This window comes from Oncorhynchus kisutch, unplaced genomic scaffold (genome assembly GCF_002021735.2).
Source record: "Oncorhynchus kisutch isolate 150728-3 unplaced genomic scaffold, Okis_V2 scaffold801, whole genome shotgun sequence".
Taxonomy (NCBI): domain Eukaryota; kingdom Metazoa; phylum Chordata; class Actinopteri; order Salmoniformes; family Salmonidae; genus Oncorhynchus; species Oncorhynchus kisutch.
In genome coordinates, this window is record NW_022262746.1 from 125,414 (window position 1) to 138,552 (window position 13,139).

The window sequence follows — 13,139 nt, forward strand, 5'->3', positions numbered from 1 at the left end:
TCAGCACAGGGACTGGTAGGTACGTCATGTTACCTCAGCACAGGGACTGGTAGGTACGTCATGTTACCTCAGCACAGGGACTGGTAGGTACGTCATGTTACCTCAGCACAGGGACTGGTAGGTACGTCATGTTACCTCAGCACAGGGACTGGTAGGTACGTCATGTTACCTCAGCACAGAGACTGGTAGGTACGTCATGTTACCTCAGCACAGGGACTGGTAGGTACGTCATGTTACCTCAGCACAGGGACTGGTAGGTACGTCATGTTACCTCAGCACAGGGACTGGTAGGTACGTCATGTTACCTCAGCACAGGGACTGGTAGGTACGTCATGTTACCTCAGCACAGGGACTGGTAGGTACGTCATGTTACCTCAGCACAGAGACTGGTAGGTACGTCATGTTACCTCAGCACAGAGACTGGTAGGTACGTCATGTTACCTCAGCACAGGGACTGGTAGGTACGTCATGTTACCTCAGCACGGACTGGTGGGTACGTCATGTTACCTCAGCACAGGGACTGGTGGGTACGTCATGTTACTTCAGCACAGGGACTGGTAGGTACGTCATGTTACCTCAGCACAGGGACTGGTAGGTACGTCATGTTACCTCAGCACAGGGACTGGTAGGTACGTCATGTTACCTCAGCACAGGGACTGGTAGGTACGTCATGTTACCTCAGCACAGGGACTGGTAGGTACGTCATGTTACCTCAGCACAGGGACTGGTAGGTACGTCATGTTACCTCAGCACAGGGACTGGTAGGTACGTCATGTTACCTCAGCACAGGGACTGGTAGGTACGTCATGTTACCTCAGCACAGGGACTGGTAGGTACGTCATGTTACCTCAGCACAGAGACTGGTAGGTACGTCATGTTACCTCAGAACAGGGACTGGTAGGTACGTCATGTAGGATCCCATCAGTGTTACCTCAGAACAGGGACTGGTAGGTACGTCATGTAGGATCCCATCAGTGTTACCTCAGAACAGGGACTGGTAGGTACGTCATGTAGGATCCATCAGTGTTACCTCAGAACAGGGACTGGTAGGTACGTCATGTAGGATCCATCAGTGTTACCTCAGCACAGGGACTGGTAGGTACGTCATGTTACCTCAGCACAGGGACTGGTAGGTACGTCATGTTACCTCAGCACAGGGACTGGTAGGTACGTCATGTTACCTCAGCACAGGGACTGGTAGGTACGTCATGTTACCTCAGCACAGGGACTGGTAGGTACGTCATGTTACCTCAGCACAGGGACTGGTAGGTACGTCATGTACCTCAGCACAGGGACTGGTAGGTACGTCATGTTACCTCAGAACAGGGACTGGTAGGTACGTCATGTTACCTCAGCACAGGGACTGGTAGGTACGTCATGTTACCTCAGCACAGGGACTGGTAGGTACGTCATGTTACCTCAGCACAGGGACTGGTAGGTACGTCATGTTACCTCAGCACAGGGACTGGTAGGTACGTCATGTTACCTCAGAACAGGGACTGGTAGGTACGTCATGTTACCTCAGAACAGGGACTGGTAGGTACGTCATGTTACCTCAGCACAGGGACTGGTAGGTACGTCATGTTACCTCAGCACAGGGACTGGTAGGTACGTCATGTTACCTCAGCACAGGGACTGGTAGGTACGTCATGTTACCTCAGCACAGGGACTGGTAGGTACGTCATGTTACCTCAGCACAGGGACTGGTAGGTACGTCATGTTACCTCAGCACAGGGACTGGTAGGTACGTCATGTTACCTCAGCACAGGGACTGGTAGGTACGTGTGTGTGTGTTTCTGGGTAATAGGATATCTCTGGTCGTCACGGTCCTTTCCTGGTCGTGGGAAAGAGAGGTGAGAGTGGGGGCAGGTCTGTAAACTGCAGGTCTGTCTGTAGTTCCCTGGGTAGAGAGAGTGGTGGCAGGCAGGTCTTTAAACTGGACGTTTGTCTGTAGTTGTCAGCGTCTGTGTCGTTGGGACCGTTCACATTCGCACACACAACATTTCCACAGCTAAGCACAGTTTACATACCAATATTCATTTTCAATTTGTTATTAAATACTTTTACGGTGCTATTGCTTTTTTGTTTTTACATTTACTGATAATTTCTAAATAATATTTAAATTCTCTCTTAAATAATGTGAAGCAAGGGTTTGTTCTCTTCATTTTATGGATAAAGAATCTTCCATGAAAGATAAACACGTGAACGTTAAATCAGGGTCCCATATCCCCTGGGTCAATATAAAACATACATACTAACATACTAAAACGAACATACTAAAACATACTATCAGATGAACATGTGGAGAGATCCTATGCTACTAGTAGCCTCCTGCTATAGACATGCAGAAACATCTCCGGTAGATGTGTCGCACTGCTTTGCTTTATCTTGGTCTGGGTCGCAGTTATAAATGAGAACTTGTTCTCAACTGACCTTCCTGGTTACATAAAGGAGAAATTAAATAAACATCTCCGATATATAAAGTGTTTATTCTCAAAGTTGCCGGGATGTGACGTGTCCTACTTATACCGGTACATTCGTAACAACTTAAAGCATTACGAAACTTACATTATATTAAAATTAAAATAAACCTCACGTAGCAAATAAACCATTTATTTTGTCGTTGTTGATTAAATTCGACACTCTTATTGACGTCCACACAAAAAAACGACTTGCCTGATGGGTGAAACAACGAGAAAAAACGCCACCTGCTGGAGGGAGACATGTTTTCCGCGGACATGGGTCTCCCTCTTCCACTTCCTCTTCCGCTCTGATCACACTTCGCGCCAAGGAGGAGCTGCTGGTCTAAACTAGTCTCATCACGATCAATAAGAAAAACTCATTTATTTTGTTGTGGATTATGGTAAGTCACGGCGTCCAAATCAACAACTCATTCCCTGACAACAGCAACACAAGTGATTCAGTAATGCATATGTCAGCTAACGTTAGGACGCATGTTACTGTTTTAGAGGACGCACGACCTATTACGAATGTACCGAATAAGCTAGTTAAACCAACTAGATCCCAACTTAGTTGGTTGTTTTAGTAGGATTTCTAGCTAACTCACTAGCTATCATGCTAATGAAAACAATGCATGAAGCTGACTATCTTTGCAAGTCAGTTGTTTACATGGCAAACATGAAAGCGACAGTCGTCTTGTCAATACTGTCAACAACATTATGGCATCAAGTGGCATTTTTACATGAGCAGATCATAAAGATAAATATGCGATGGTACTAGAACTACAGCAACTGATGCAGCTAAATTGGGCTCCCGAATGGCGCAGCTCTCTTAGGTAACTGCAGTCCCTGGTTCGAATCCAGGCCGCATCACATCCGGCCGTGATTGGGAGTCCCATAGGGTCGCGCAGTTTTTGCCCACCGTAGTCCAGGGGTAGGCCGTCATTACCTGATTTGCCTAGTTAAGTAAAGTTTCAATATAAAGTATGTGATTGTACCAGAGCTAGATACTGTATCTGGCCAAGCCATATATCGCTCATGTGTAACTTAGCAATGCATGTCTTCAAATCAAATGCCACTTAACGTCAAGGATAAATCCCAAATTACACCATATTCCTATACAGTGCACTATTTACTTTTAACCAGAGCCCTGTAGTGCATTATATAGGGAATAGGGTGTCAATTAGGCTCAGTGGACTCATTTACTCTCTCCTCTCCCCATCCCCTTCCATTCTTAGGATATCAGGCGGTTCTTTGTATCAAGCAAACCCGCAGCACAGAAACCATCTCAGGATGGAACACTCAACACGGAGAAGGAATCCACGAAGAAGAAATCCGTCTCAACAGACGAAGAAGTGAAGAAGAAGAACCCTGCCACCAAGGTATTAATTAATATAAACCAGAGTCTCTAGTCAGTGAACTGGTCGACCACCAAGGTATTAATTATTATAAACCAGAGTCTCTAGTCAGTGAACTGGTCGACTACCAAGGACCAGAGTCTCTAGTCAGTGAACTGGTCGACCACCAAGGACCAGAGTCTCTAGTCAGTGAACTGGTCGACCACCAAGGTATTAATATAAACCAGAGTCTCTAGTCAGTGAACTGGTCGACCACCAAGGACCAGAGTCTCTAGTCAGTGAACTGGTCGACTACCAAGGACCAGAGTCTCTAGTCAGTGAACTGGTCGACCACCAAGGTATTAATATAAACCAGAGTCTCTAGTCAGTGAACTGGTCGACCACCAAGGACCAGAGTCTCTAGTCAGTGAACTGGTCGACCACCAAGGACCAGAGTCTCTAGTCAGTGAACTGGTCGACCACCAAGGACCAGAGTCTCTAGTCAGTGAACTGGTCGACCACCAAGGACCAGAGTCTCTAGTCAGTGAACTGGTCGACTACCAAGGACCAGAGTCTCTAGTCAGTGAACTGGTCGACTACCAAGGTATTAATATAAACCAGAGTCTCTAGTCAGTGAACTGGTCGAACACCAAGGACCAGAGTCTCTAGTCAGTGAACTGGTCGACCACCAAGGTATTAATTATTATAAACCAGAGTCTCTAGTCAGTGAACTGGTCGACCACCAAGGTATTATTATAAACCAGAGTCTCTAGTCAGTGAACTGGTCGACCACCAAGGACCAGAGTCTCTAGTCAGTGAACTGGTCGACCACCAAGGACCAGAGTCTCTAGTCAGTGAACTGGTCGACTACCAAGGACCAGAGTCTCTAGTCAGTGAACTGGTCGACCACCAAGGTATTAATATAAACCAGAGTCTCTAGTCAGTGAACTGGTCGACTACCAAGGACCAGAGTCTCTAGTCAGTGAACTGGTCGACCACCAAGGACCAGAGTCTCTAGTCAGTGAACTGGTCGACTACCAAGGACCAGAGTCTCTAGTCAGTGAACTGGTCGACTACCAAGGACCAGAGTCTCTAGTCAGTGAACTGGTCGACTACCAAGGTATTATTATAAACCAGAGTCTCTAGTCAGTGAACTGGTCGACCACCAAGGTATTAATATAAACCAGAGTCTCTAGTCAGTGAACTGGTCGACTACCAAGGACCAGAGTCTCTAGTCAGTGAACTGGTCGACTACCAAGGACCAGAGTCTCTAGTCAGTGAACTGGTCGACTACCAAGGACCAGAGTCTCTAGTCAGTGAACTGGTCGACTACCAAGGTATTATTATAAACCAGAGTCTCTAGTCAGTGAACTGGTCGACCACCAAGGTATTAATTATTATAAACCAGAGTCTCTAGTCAGTGAACTGGTCGACTACCAAGGACCAGAGTCTCTAGTCAGTGAACTGGTCGACCACCAAGGTATTAATATAAACCAGAGTCTCTAGTCAGTGAACTGGTCGACCACCAAGGTATTAATTATTATAAACCAGAGTCTCTAGTCAGTGAACTGGTCGACCACCAAGGACCAGAGTCTCTAGTCAGTGAACTGGTCGACTACCAAGGACCAGAGTCTCTAGTCAGTGAACTGGTCGACCACCAAGGACCAGAGTCTCTAGTCAGTGAACTGGTCGACCACCAAGGTATTATTATAAACCAGAGTCTCTAGTCAGTGAACTGGTCGACTACCAAGGACCAGAGTCTCTAGTCAGTGAACTGGTCGACCACCAAGGACCAGAGTCTCTAGTCAGTGAACTGGTCGACCACCAAGGACCAGAGTCTCTAGTCAGTGAACTGGTCGACCACCAAGGTATTATTATAAACCAGAGTCTCTAGTCAGTGAACTGGTCGACTACCAAGGTATTAATTATTATAAACCAGAGTCTCTAGTCAGTGAACTGGTCGACCACCAAGGTATTAATATAAACCAGAGTCTCTAGTCAGTGAACTGGTCGACCACCAAGGTATTAATTATTATAAACCAGAGTCTCTAGTCAGTGAACTGGTCGACCACCAAGGTATTAATATAAACCAGAGTCTCTAGTCAGTGAACTGGTCGACTACCAAGGACCAGAGTCTCTAGTCAGTGAACTGGTCGACCACCAAGGACCAGAGTCTCTAGTCAGTGAACTGGTCGACCACCAAGGTATTATTATAAACCAGAGTCTCTAGTCAGTGAACTGGTCGACCACCAAGGTATTATTATAAACCAGAGTCTCTAGTCAGTGAACTGGTCGACCACCAAGGTATTATTATAAACCAGAGTCTCTAGTCAGTGAACTGGTCGACCACCAAGGACCAGAGTCTCTAGTCAGTGAACTGGTCGACTACCAAGGACCAGAGTCTCTAGTCAGTGAACTGGTCGACCACCAAGGTATTAATTATTATAAACCAGAGTCTCTAGTCAGTGAACTGGTCGACCACCAAGGTATTAATTATTATAAACCAGAGTCTCTAGTCAGTGAACTGGTCGACCACCAAGGACCAGAGTCTCTAGTCAGTGAACTGGTCGACTACCAAGGACCAGAGTCTCTAGTCAGTGAACTGGTCGACCACCAAGGACCAGAGTCTCTAGTCAGTGAACTGGTCGACCACCAAGGTATTAATATAAACCAGAGTCTCTAGTCAGTGAACTGGTCGACCACCAAGGACCAGAGTCTCTAGTCAGTGAACTGGTCGACTACCAAGGACCAGAGTCTCTAGTCAGTGAACTGGTCGACTACCAAGGACCAGAGTCTCTAGTCAGTGAACTGGTCGACCACCAGGGTATTAATATAAACCAGAGTCTCTAGTCAGTGAACTGGTCGACTACCAAGGTATTAATTATTATAAACCAGAGTCTCTAGTCAGTGAACTGGTCGACTACCAAGGTATTAATTATTATAAACCAGAGTCTCTAGTCAGTGAACTGGTCGACTACCAAGGACCAGAGTCTCTAGTCAGTGAACTGGTCGACCACCAAGGACCAGAGTCTCTAGTCAGTGAACTGGTCGACCACCAAGGTATTAATATAAACCAGAGAGAGTCTCTAGTCAGTGAACTGGTCGACTACCAAGGACCAGAGTCTCTAGTCAGTGAACTGGTCGACTACCAAGGTATTAATATAAACCAGAGTCTCTAGTCAGTGAACTGGTCGACCACCAAGGTATTATTATAAACCAGAGTCTCTAGTCAGTGAACTGGTCGACCACCAAGGTATTAATTATTATAAACCAGAGTCTCTAGTCAGTGAACTGGTCGACCACCAAGGTATTAATATAAACCAGAGTCTCTAGTCAGTGAACTGGTCGACCACCAAGGTATTATTATAAACCAGAGTCTCTAGTCAGTGAACTGGTCGACCACCAAGGTATTATTATAAACCAGAGTCTCTAGTCAGTGAACTGGTCGACCACCAAGGTATTATTATAAACCAGAGTCTCTAGTCAGTGAACTGGTCGACCACCAAGGACCAGAGTCTCTAGTCAGTGAACTGGTCGACTACCAAGGACCAGAGTCTCTAGTCAGTGAACTGGTCGACCACCAAGGTATTAATATAAACCAGAGTCTCTAGTCAGTGAACTGGTCGACCACCAAGGTATTAATTATTATAAACCAGAGTCTCTAGTCAGTGAACTGGTCGACCACCAAGGACCAGAGTCTCTAGTCAGTGAACTGGTCGACTACCAAGGACCAGAGTCTCTAGTCAGTGAACTGGTCGACCACCAAGGACCAGAGTCTCTAGTCAGTGAACTGGTCGACCACCAAGGTATTAATATAAACCAGAGTCTCTAGTCAGTGAACTGGTCGACCACCAAGGACCAGAGTCTCTAGTCAGTGAACTGGTCGACTACCAAGGACCAGAGTCTCTAGTCAGTGAACTGGTCGACTACCAAGGACCAGAGTCTCTAGTCAGTGAACTGGTCGACCACCAGGGTATTAATATAAACCAGAGTCTCTAGTCAGTGAACTGGTCGACCACCAAGGTATTAATTATTATAAACCAGAGTCTCTAGTCAGTGAACTGGTCGACCACCAAGGTATTAATTATTATAAACCAGAGTCTCTAGTCAGTGAACTGGTCGACTACCAAGGTATTAATTATTATAAACCAGAGTCTCTAGTCAGTGAACTGGTCGACTACCAAGGTATTAATTATTATAAACCAGAGTCTCTAGTCAGTGAACTGGTCGACTACCAAGGTATTAATTATTATAAACCAGAGTCTCTAGTCAGTGAACTGGTCGACCACCAAGGACCAGAGTCTCTAGTCAGTGAACTGGTCGAACACCAAGGTATTAATATAAACCAGAGAGAGTCTCTAGTCAGTGAACTGGTCGACTACCAAGGACCAGAGTCTCTAGTCAGTGAACTGGTCGAACACCAAGGTATTAATATAAACCAGAGTCTCTAGTCAGTGAACTGGTCGACCACCAAGGACCAGAGTCTCTAGTCAGTGAACTGGTCGACCACCAAGGACCAGAGTCTCTAGTCAGTGAACTGGTCGACCACCAAGGACCAGAGTCTCTAGTCAGTGAACTGGTCGACCACCAAGGTATTAATATAAACCAGAGTCTCTAGTCAGTGAACTGGTCGACTACCAAGGACCAGAGTCTCTAGTCAGTGAACTGGTCGACCACCAAGGACCAGAGTCTCTAGTCAGTGAACTGGTCGACCACCAAGGTATTAATTATTATAAACCAGAGTCTCTAGTCAGTGAACTGGTCGACCACCAAGGTATTAATATAAACCAGAGTCTCTAATCAGTGAAATGGTCGACCACCAAGGTATTAATTAATATAAACCAGAGTCTCTAGTCAGTGAACTGGTCGACCACCAAGGTATTAATTATTATAAACCAGAGTCTCTAGTCAGTGAACTGGTCGACCACCAAGGTATTAATATAAACCAGAGTCTCTAATCAGTGAAATGGTCGACCACCAAGGTATTAATTAATATAAACCAGAGTCTCTAGTCAGTGAACTGGTCGACCACCAAGGTATTAATTATTATAAACCAGAGTCTCTAGTCAGTGAACTGGTCGACCACCAAGGTATTAATATAAACCAGAGTCTCTAGTCAGTGAACTGGTCGACCACCAAGGTATTAATTATAAACCAGAGTCTCTAGTCAGTGAACTGGTTGACTACCAAGGACCAGAGTCTCTAGTCAGTGAACTGGTCGACTACCAAGGACCAGAGTCTCTAGTCAGTGAACTGGTCGACCACCAAGGTATTAATATAAACCAGAGTCTCTAGTCAGTGAACTGGTCGACCACCAAGGTATTAATTATTATAAACCAGAGTCTCTAGTCAGTGAACTGGTCGACCACCAAGGTATTAATATAAACCAGAGTCTCTAGTCAGTGAACTGGTCGACCACCAAGGACCAGAGTCTCTAGTCAGTGAACTGGTCGACCACCAAGGTATTATTATAAACCAGAGTCTCTAGTCAGTGAACTGGTCGACCACCAAGGACCAGAGTCTCTAGTCAGTGAACTGGTCGACCACCAAGGTATTAATATAAACCAGAGTCTCTAGTCAGTGAACTGGTCGACCACCAAGGACCAGAGTCTCTAGTCAGTGAACTGGTCGACCACCAAGGTATTAATATAAACCAGAGTCTCTAGTCAGTGAACTGGTCGACCACCAAGGACCAGAGTCTCTAGTCAGTGAACTGGTCGACTACCAAGGACCAGAGTCTCTAGTCAGTGAACTGGTCGACCACCAAGGTATTAATATAAACCAGAGTCTCTAGTCAGTGAACTGGTCGACCACCAAGGACCAGAGTCTCTAGTCAGTGAACTGGTCGACTACCAAGGACCAGAGTCTCTAGTCAGTGAACTGGTCGACTACCAAGGTATTAATTAATATAAACCAGAGTCTCTAGTCAGTGAACTGGTCGACTACCAAGGACCAGAGTCTCTAGTCAGTGAACTGGTCGACCACCAAGGACCAGAGTCTCTAGTCAGTGAACTGGTCGACTACCAAGGACCAGAGTCTCTAGTCAGTGAACTGGTCGACCACCAAGGACCAGAGTCTCTAGTCAGTGAACTGGTCGACCACCAAGGTATTAATATAAACCAGAGTCTCTAGTCAGTGAACTGGTCGACTACCAAGGACCAGAGTCTCTAGTCAGTGAACTGGTCGACCACCAAGGACCAGAGTCTCTAGTCAGTGAACTGGTCGACTACCAAGGACCAGAGTCTCTAGTCAGTGAACTGGTCGACCACCAAGGACCAGAGTCTCTAGTCAGTGAACTGGTCGACCACCAAGGTATTAATATAAACCAGAGTCTCTAGTCAGTGAACTGGTCGACCACCAAGGACCAGAGTCTCTAGTCAGTGAACTGGTCGACCACCAAGGACCAGAGTCTCTAGTCAGTGAACTGGTCGACCACCAAGGTATTAATATAAACCAGAGTCTCTAGTCAGTGAACTGGTCGACCACCAAGGTATTAATTATTATAAACCAGAGTCTCTAGTCAGTGAACTGGTCGACCACCAAGGACCAGAGTCTCTAGTCAGTGAACTGGTCGACTACCAAGGACCAGAGTCTCTAGTCAGTGAACTGGTCGACCACCAAGGACCAGAGTCTCTAGTCAGTGAACTGGTCGACCACCAAGGTATTAATATAAACCAGAGTCTCTAGTCAGTGAACTGGTCGACCACCAAGGACCAGAGTCTCTAGTCAGTGAACTGGTCGACCACCAAGGACCAGAGTCTCTAGTCAGTGAACTGGTCGACCACCAAGGTATTAATATAAACCAGAGTCTCTAGTCAGTGAACTGGTCGACCACCAAGGTATTAATTATTATAAACCAGAGTCTCTAGTCAGTGAACTGGTCGACCACCAAGGACCAGAGTCTCTAGTCAGTGAACTGGTCGACTACCAAGGACCAGAGTCTCTAGTCAGTGAACTGGTCGACCACCAAGGACCAGAGTCTCTAGTCAGTGAACTGGTCGACCACCAAGGTATTAATTAATATAAACCAGAGTCTCTAGTCAGTGTAATAATGATGGTGGTGAGGATGATGATGGTGGTGAGGATGATGATGATGAGGAAGGCTTCTATAGCCACAAAGTGCTAAATCCCACCTATTTCTACAATGTCTTAACCCCAACCACACTGCTAAGCTCACGCCTATGCTTATAATGACCATGGTGGTGAACAGGATGATGATGAGGAAGATGGTGATGAGGATGATAATGATGGTGGTGATGATGTGGAAGATGGTGAGGAGGATGATAATGATGGTGGTGAGGATGATAATGATGGTGGTGAGGATGATGATGATGGTGGTGAGGATGATGATGATAATGATAGTGGTGAGGATGATAATGATAGTGGTGAGGATGATGATGGTCGTGATGATGATGATGATGATGGGGGTGAGGATGATAATGATAGTGGTGAGGATGATGATGGTGGTGAGGATGATGATGATGATGATGGTGATGATGTGTTCCAGATCACCAGCCCCAAGGTGGAGAAGAAGAAGAAGAAGAAGAAGGACAATGATAAAAAGAGAAAGAGGCGTGCTGTCATTGAGTCAGGTAATAATGATGACTGTCCCTCTGTGGGCCATTTAATGGTCATTGAGTCAGATAATAATGATGACTGTCCCTCTGTGGGCCATTTAATGGTCATTGAGTCAGGTAATAATGATGACTGTCCCTCTGTGGGCCATTTAATGGTCATTGAGTCAGGTAATAATGATGACTGTCCCTCTGTGGGCCATTTAATGGTCATTGAGTCAGGTAATAATGATGGCTGTCCCTCTGTGGGCCATTTAATGGTCATTGAGTCAGGTAATAATGATGACTGTCCCTCTGTGGGCCATTTAATGGTCATTGAGTCAGGTAATAATGATGACTGTCCCTCTATGGACCATTTAATGTACATTGAGTCAGGCAATAATGATGACTGAACCTCTGTGGGCCATTTAATGGTCATTGAGTCAGATAATGATGACTGAACCTCTGACAGTGGAGGTATTGCTGGCCCTGTGTTTTTAGAATGGGCCATTTAATGTTTGATTCCAATGGAGCTGACACATCGATGGTTTAGGCTGAATCCCAGCCTAACACAAGGTCATAGGTCCGAGAGGCTGGGGGTCCGAGAGGCTGGGGGTCAGAGACAGACATAAAGTGGTAGACCACAATGATTTGTCATGCTCAACATGTAGAAATATGTCTCTGTGGAACTGTTGGGTAAAGTCAGACTTTAATCGACCAGCGTTTCTACTCTTCCATATTCGTTGAAACTGTTTTGGTTGTAAACTCAAACGGACAGAGAGCACTAATGTCCAACGGGCCTTCGGGAAAAACCAACACTTTCAATGGCTGTTATCATAGAATATGGGGGTCATCCTGCAGGGGGGTTTCTGGGAAAACAGAACACCTTCTCTGGCTGTTATCATAGAATATGGGGGTCATCCTGCAGGGGGTTTCTGGGAAAACAGAACCCCTTCTCTGGCTGTTATCATCATCCTGCAGGGGGTTTCTGGGAAAACAGAACCCCTTCTCTGGCTGTTATCATCATCCTGCAGGGGGTTTCTGGGGGAAAACAACACCTTCTCTGGCTGTTATCATCATCCTGCAGGGGGTTTCTGGGAAAAAACTTTGTAAGAGTCCGTCGAGTCTAAAGTGTTTCCTCCCCGAGTCTTAAGGAGGGTTTCCCTCCCCGAGTCTTCTCCCCGAGTCTTAAGGAGGGTTTCCTCCCCGAGTCTTAAGGATGGTTTCCTCCCCGAGTCTTACGGAGGGTTTTCCTCCCCGAGTCTTAAGGAGGGTTTTCCTCCCCGAGTCTTAAGGAGGGTTTTCCTCCCCGAGTCTTAAGGAGGGTTTTCCTCCCCGAGTCTTAAGGAGGGTTTTCCTCCCCGAGTCTTAAGGAGGGTTTCCCTCCCCGAGTCTTAAGGAGGGTTTCCCTCCCCGAGTCTTAAGGAGGGGTTTCCCTCCCCGAGTCTTAAGGAGGGGTTTCCCTCCCCGAGTCTTAAGGAGGGGTTTCCCTCCCCGAGTCTTAAGGAGGGGTTTCCCTCCCCGAGTCTTAAGGAGGGGTTTCCCTCCCCGAGTCTTAAGGAGGGGTTTCCCTCCCCGAGTCTTAAGGAGGGGTTTCCCTCCCCGAGTCTTAAGGAGGGGTTTCCCTCCCCGAGTCTTAAGGAGGGTTTCCCTCCCCGAGTCTTAAGGAGGGTTTTCCTCCCCGAGTCTTAAGGAGGGGTTTCCCACCCCGAGTCTTAAGGAGGGTTTCCCACCCCGAGTCTTAAGGAGGGTTTCCCTCCCCGAGTCTTAAGGAGGGGTTTCCCTCCCCG

General features: G+C 46.5%; 1 protein-coding gene across 1 annotated transcript in view; it reads left to right on the forward strand.

The window, feature by feature from the left end:
• The first annotated feature begins 2,731 nt into the window (after window positions 1-2,731).
• The window catches only part of LOC116362165 (replication factor C subunit 1-like), a 15,076-nt gene continuing 4,668 nt past the window's right edge, over window positions 2,732-13,139 (forward strand). Inside the window, exons 1-3 of the mRNA XM_031816474.1 lie at window positions 2,732-2,863; window positions 3,698-3,841; window positions 11,304-11,388. Coding sequence (XP_031672334.1) covers window positions 2,861-2,863; window positions 3,698-3,841; window positions 11,304-11,388 — 232 coding nt within the window. The 5' untranslated portion in view covers window positions 2,732-2,860. The remainder of the gene's footprint in view (window positions 2,864-3,697; window positions 3,842-11,303; window positions 11,389-13,139) is intronic.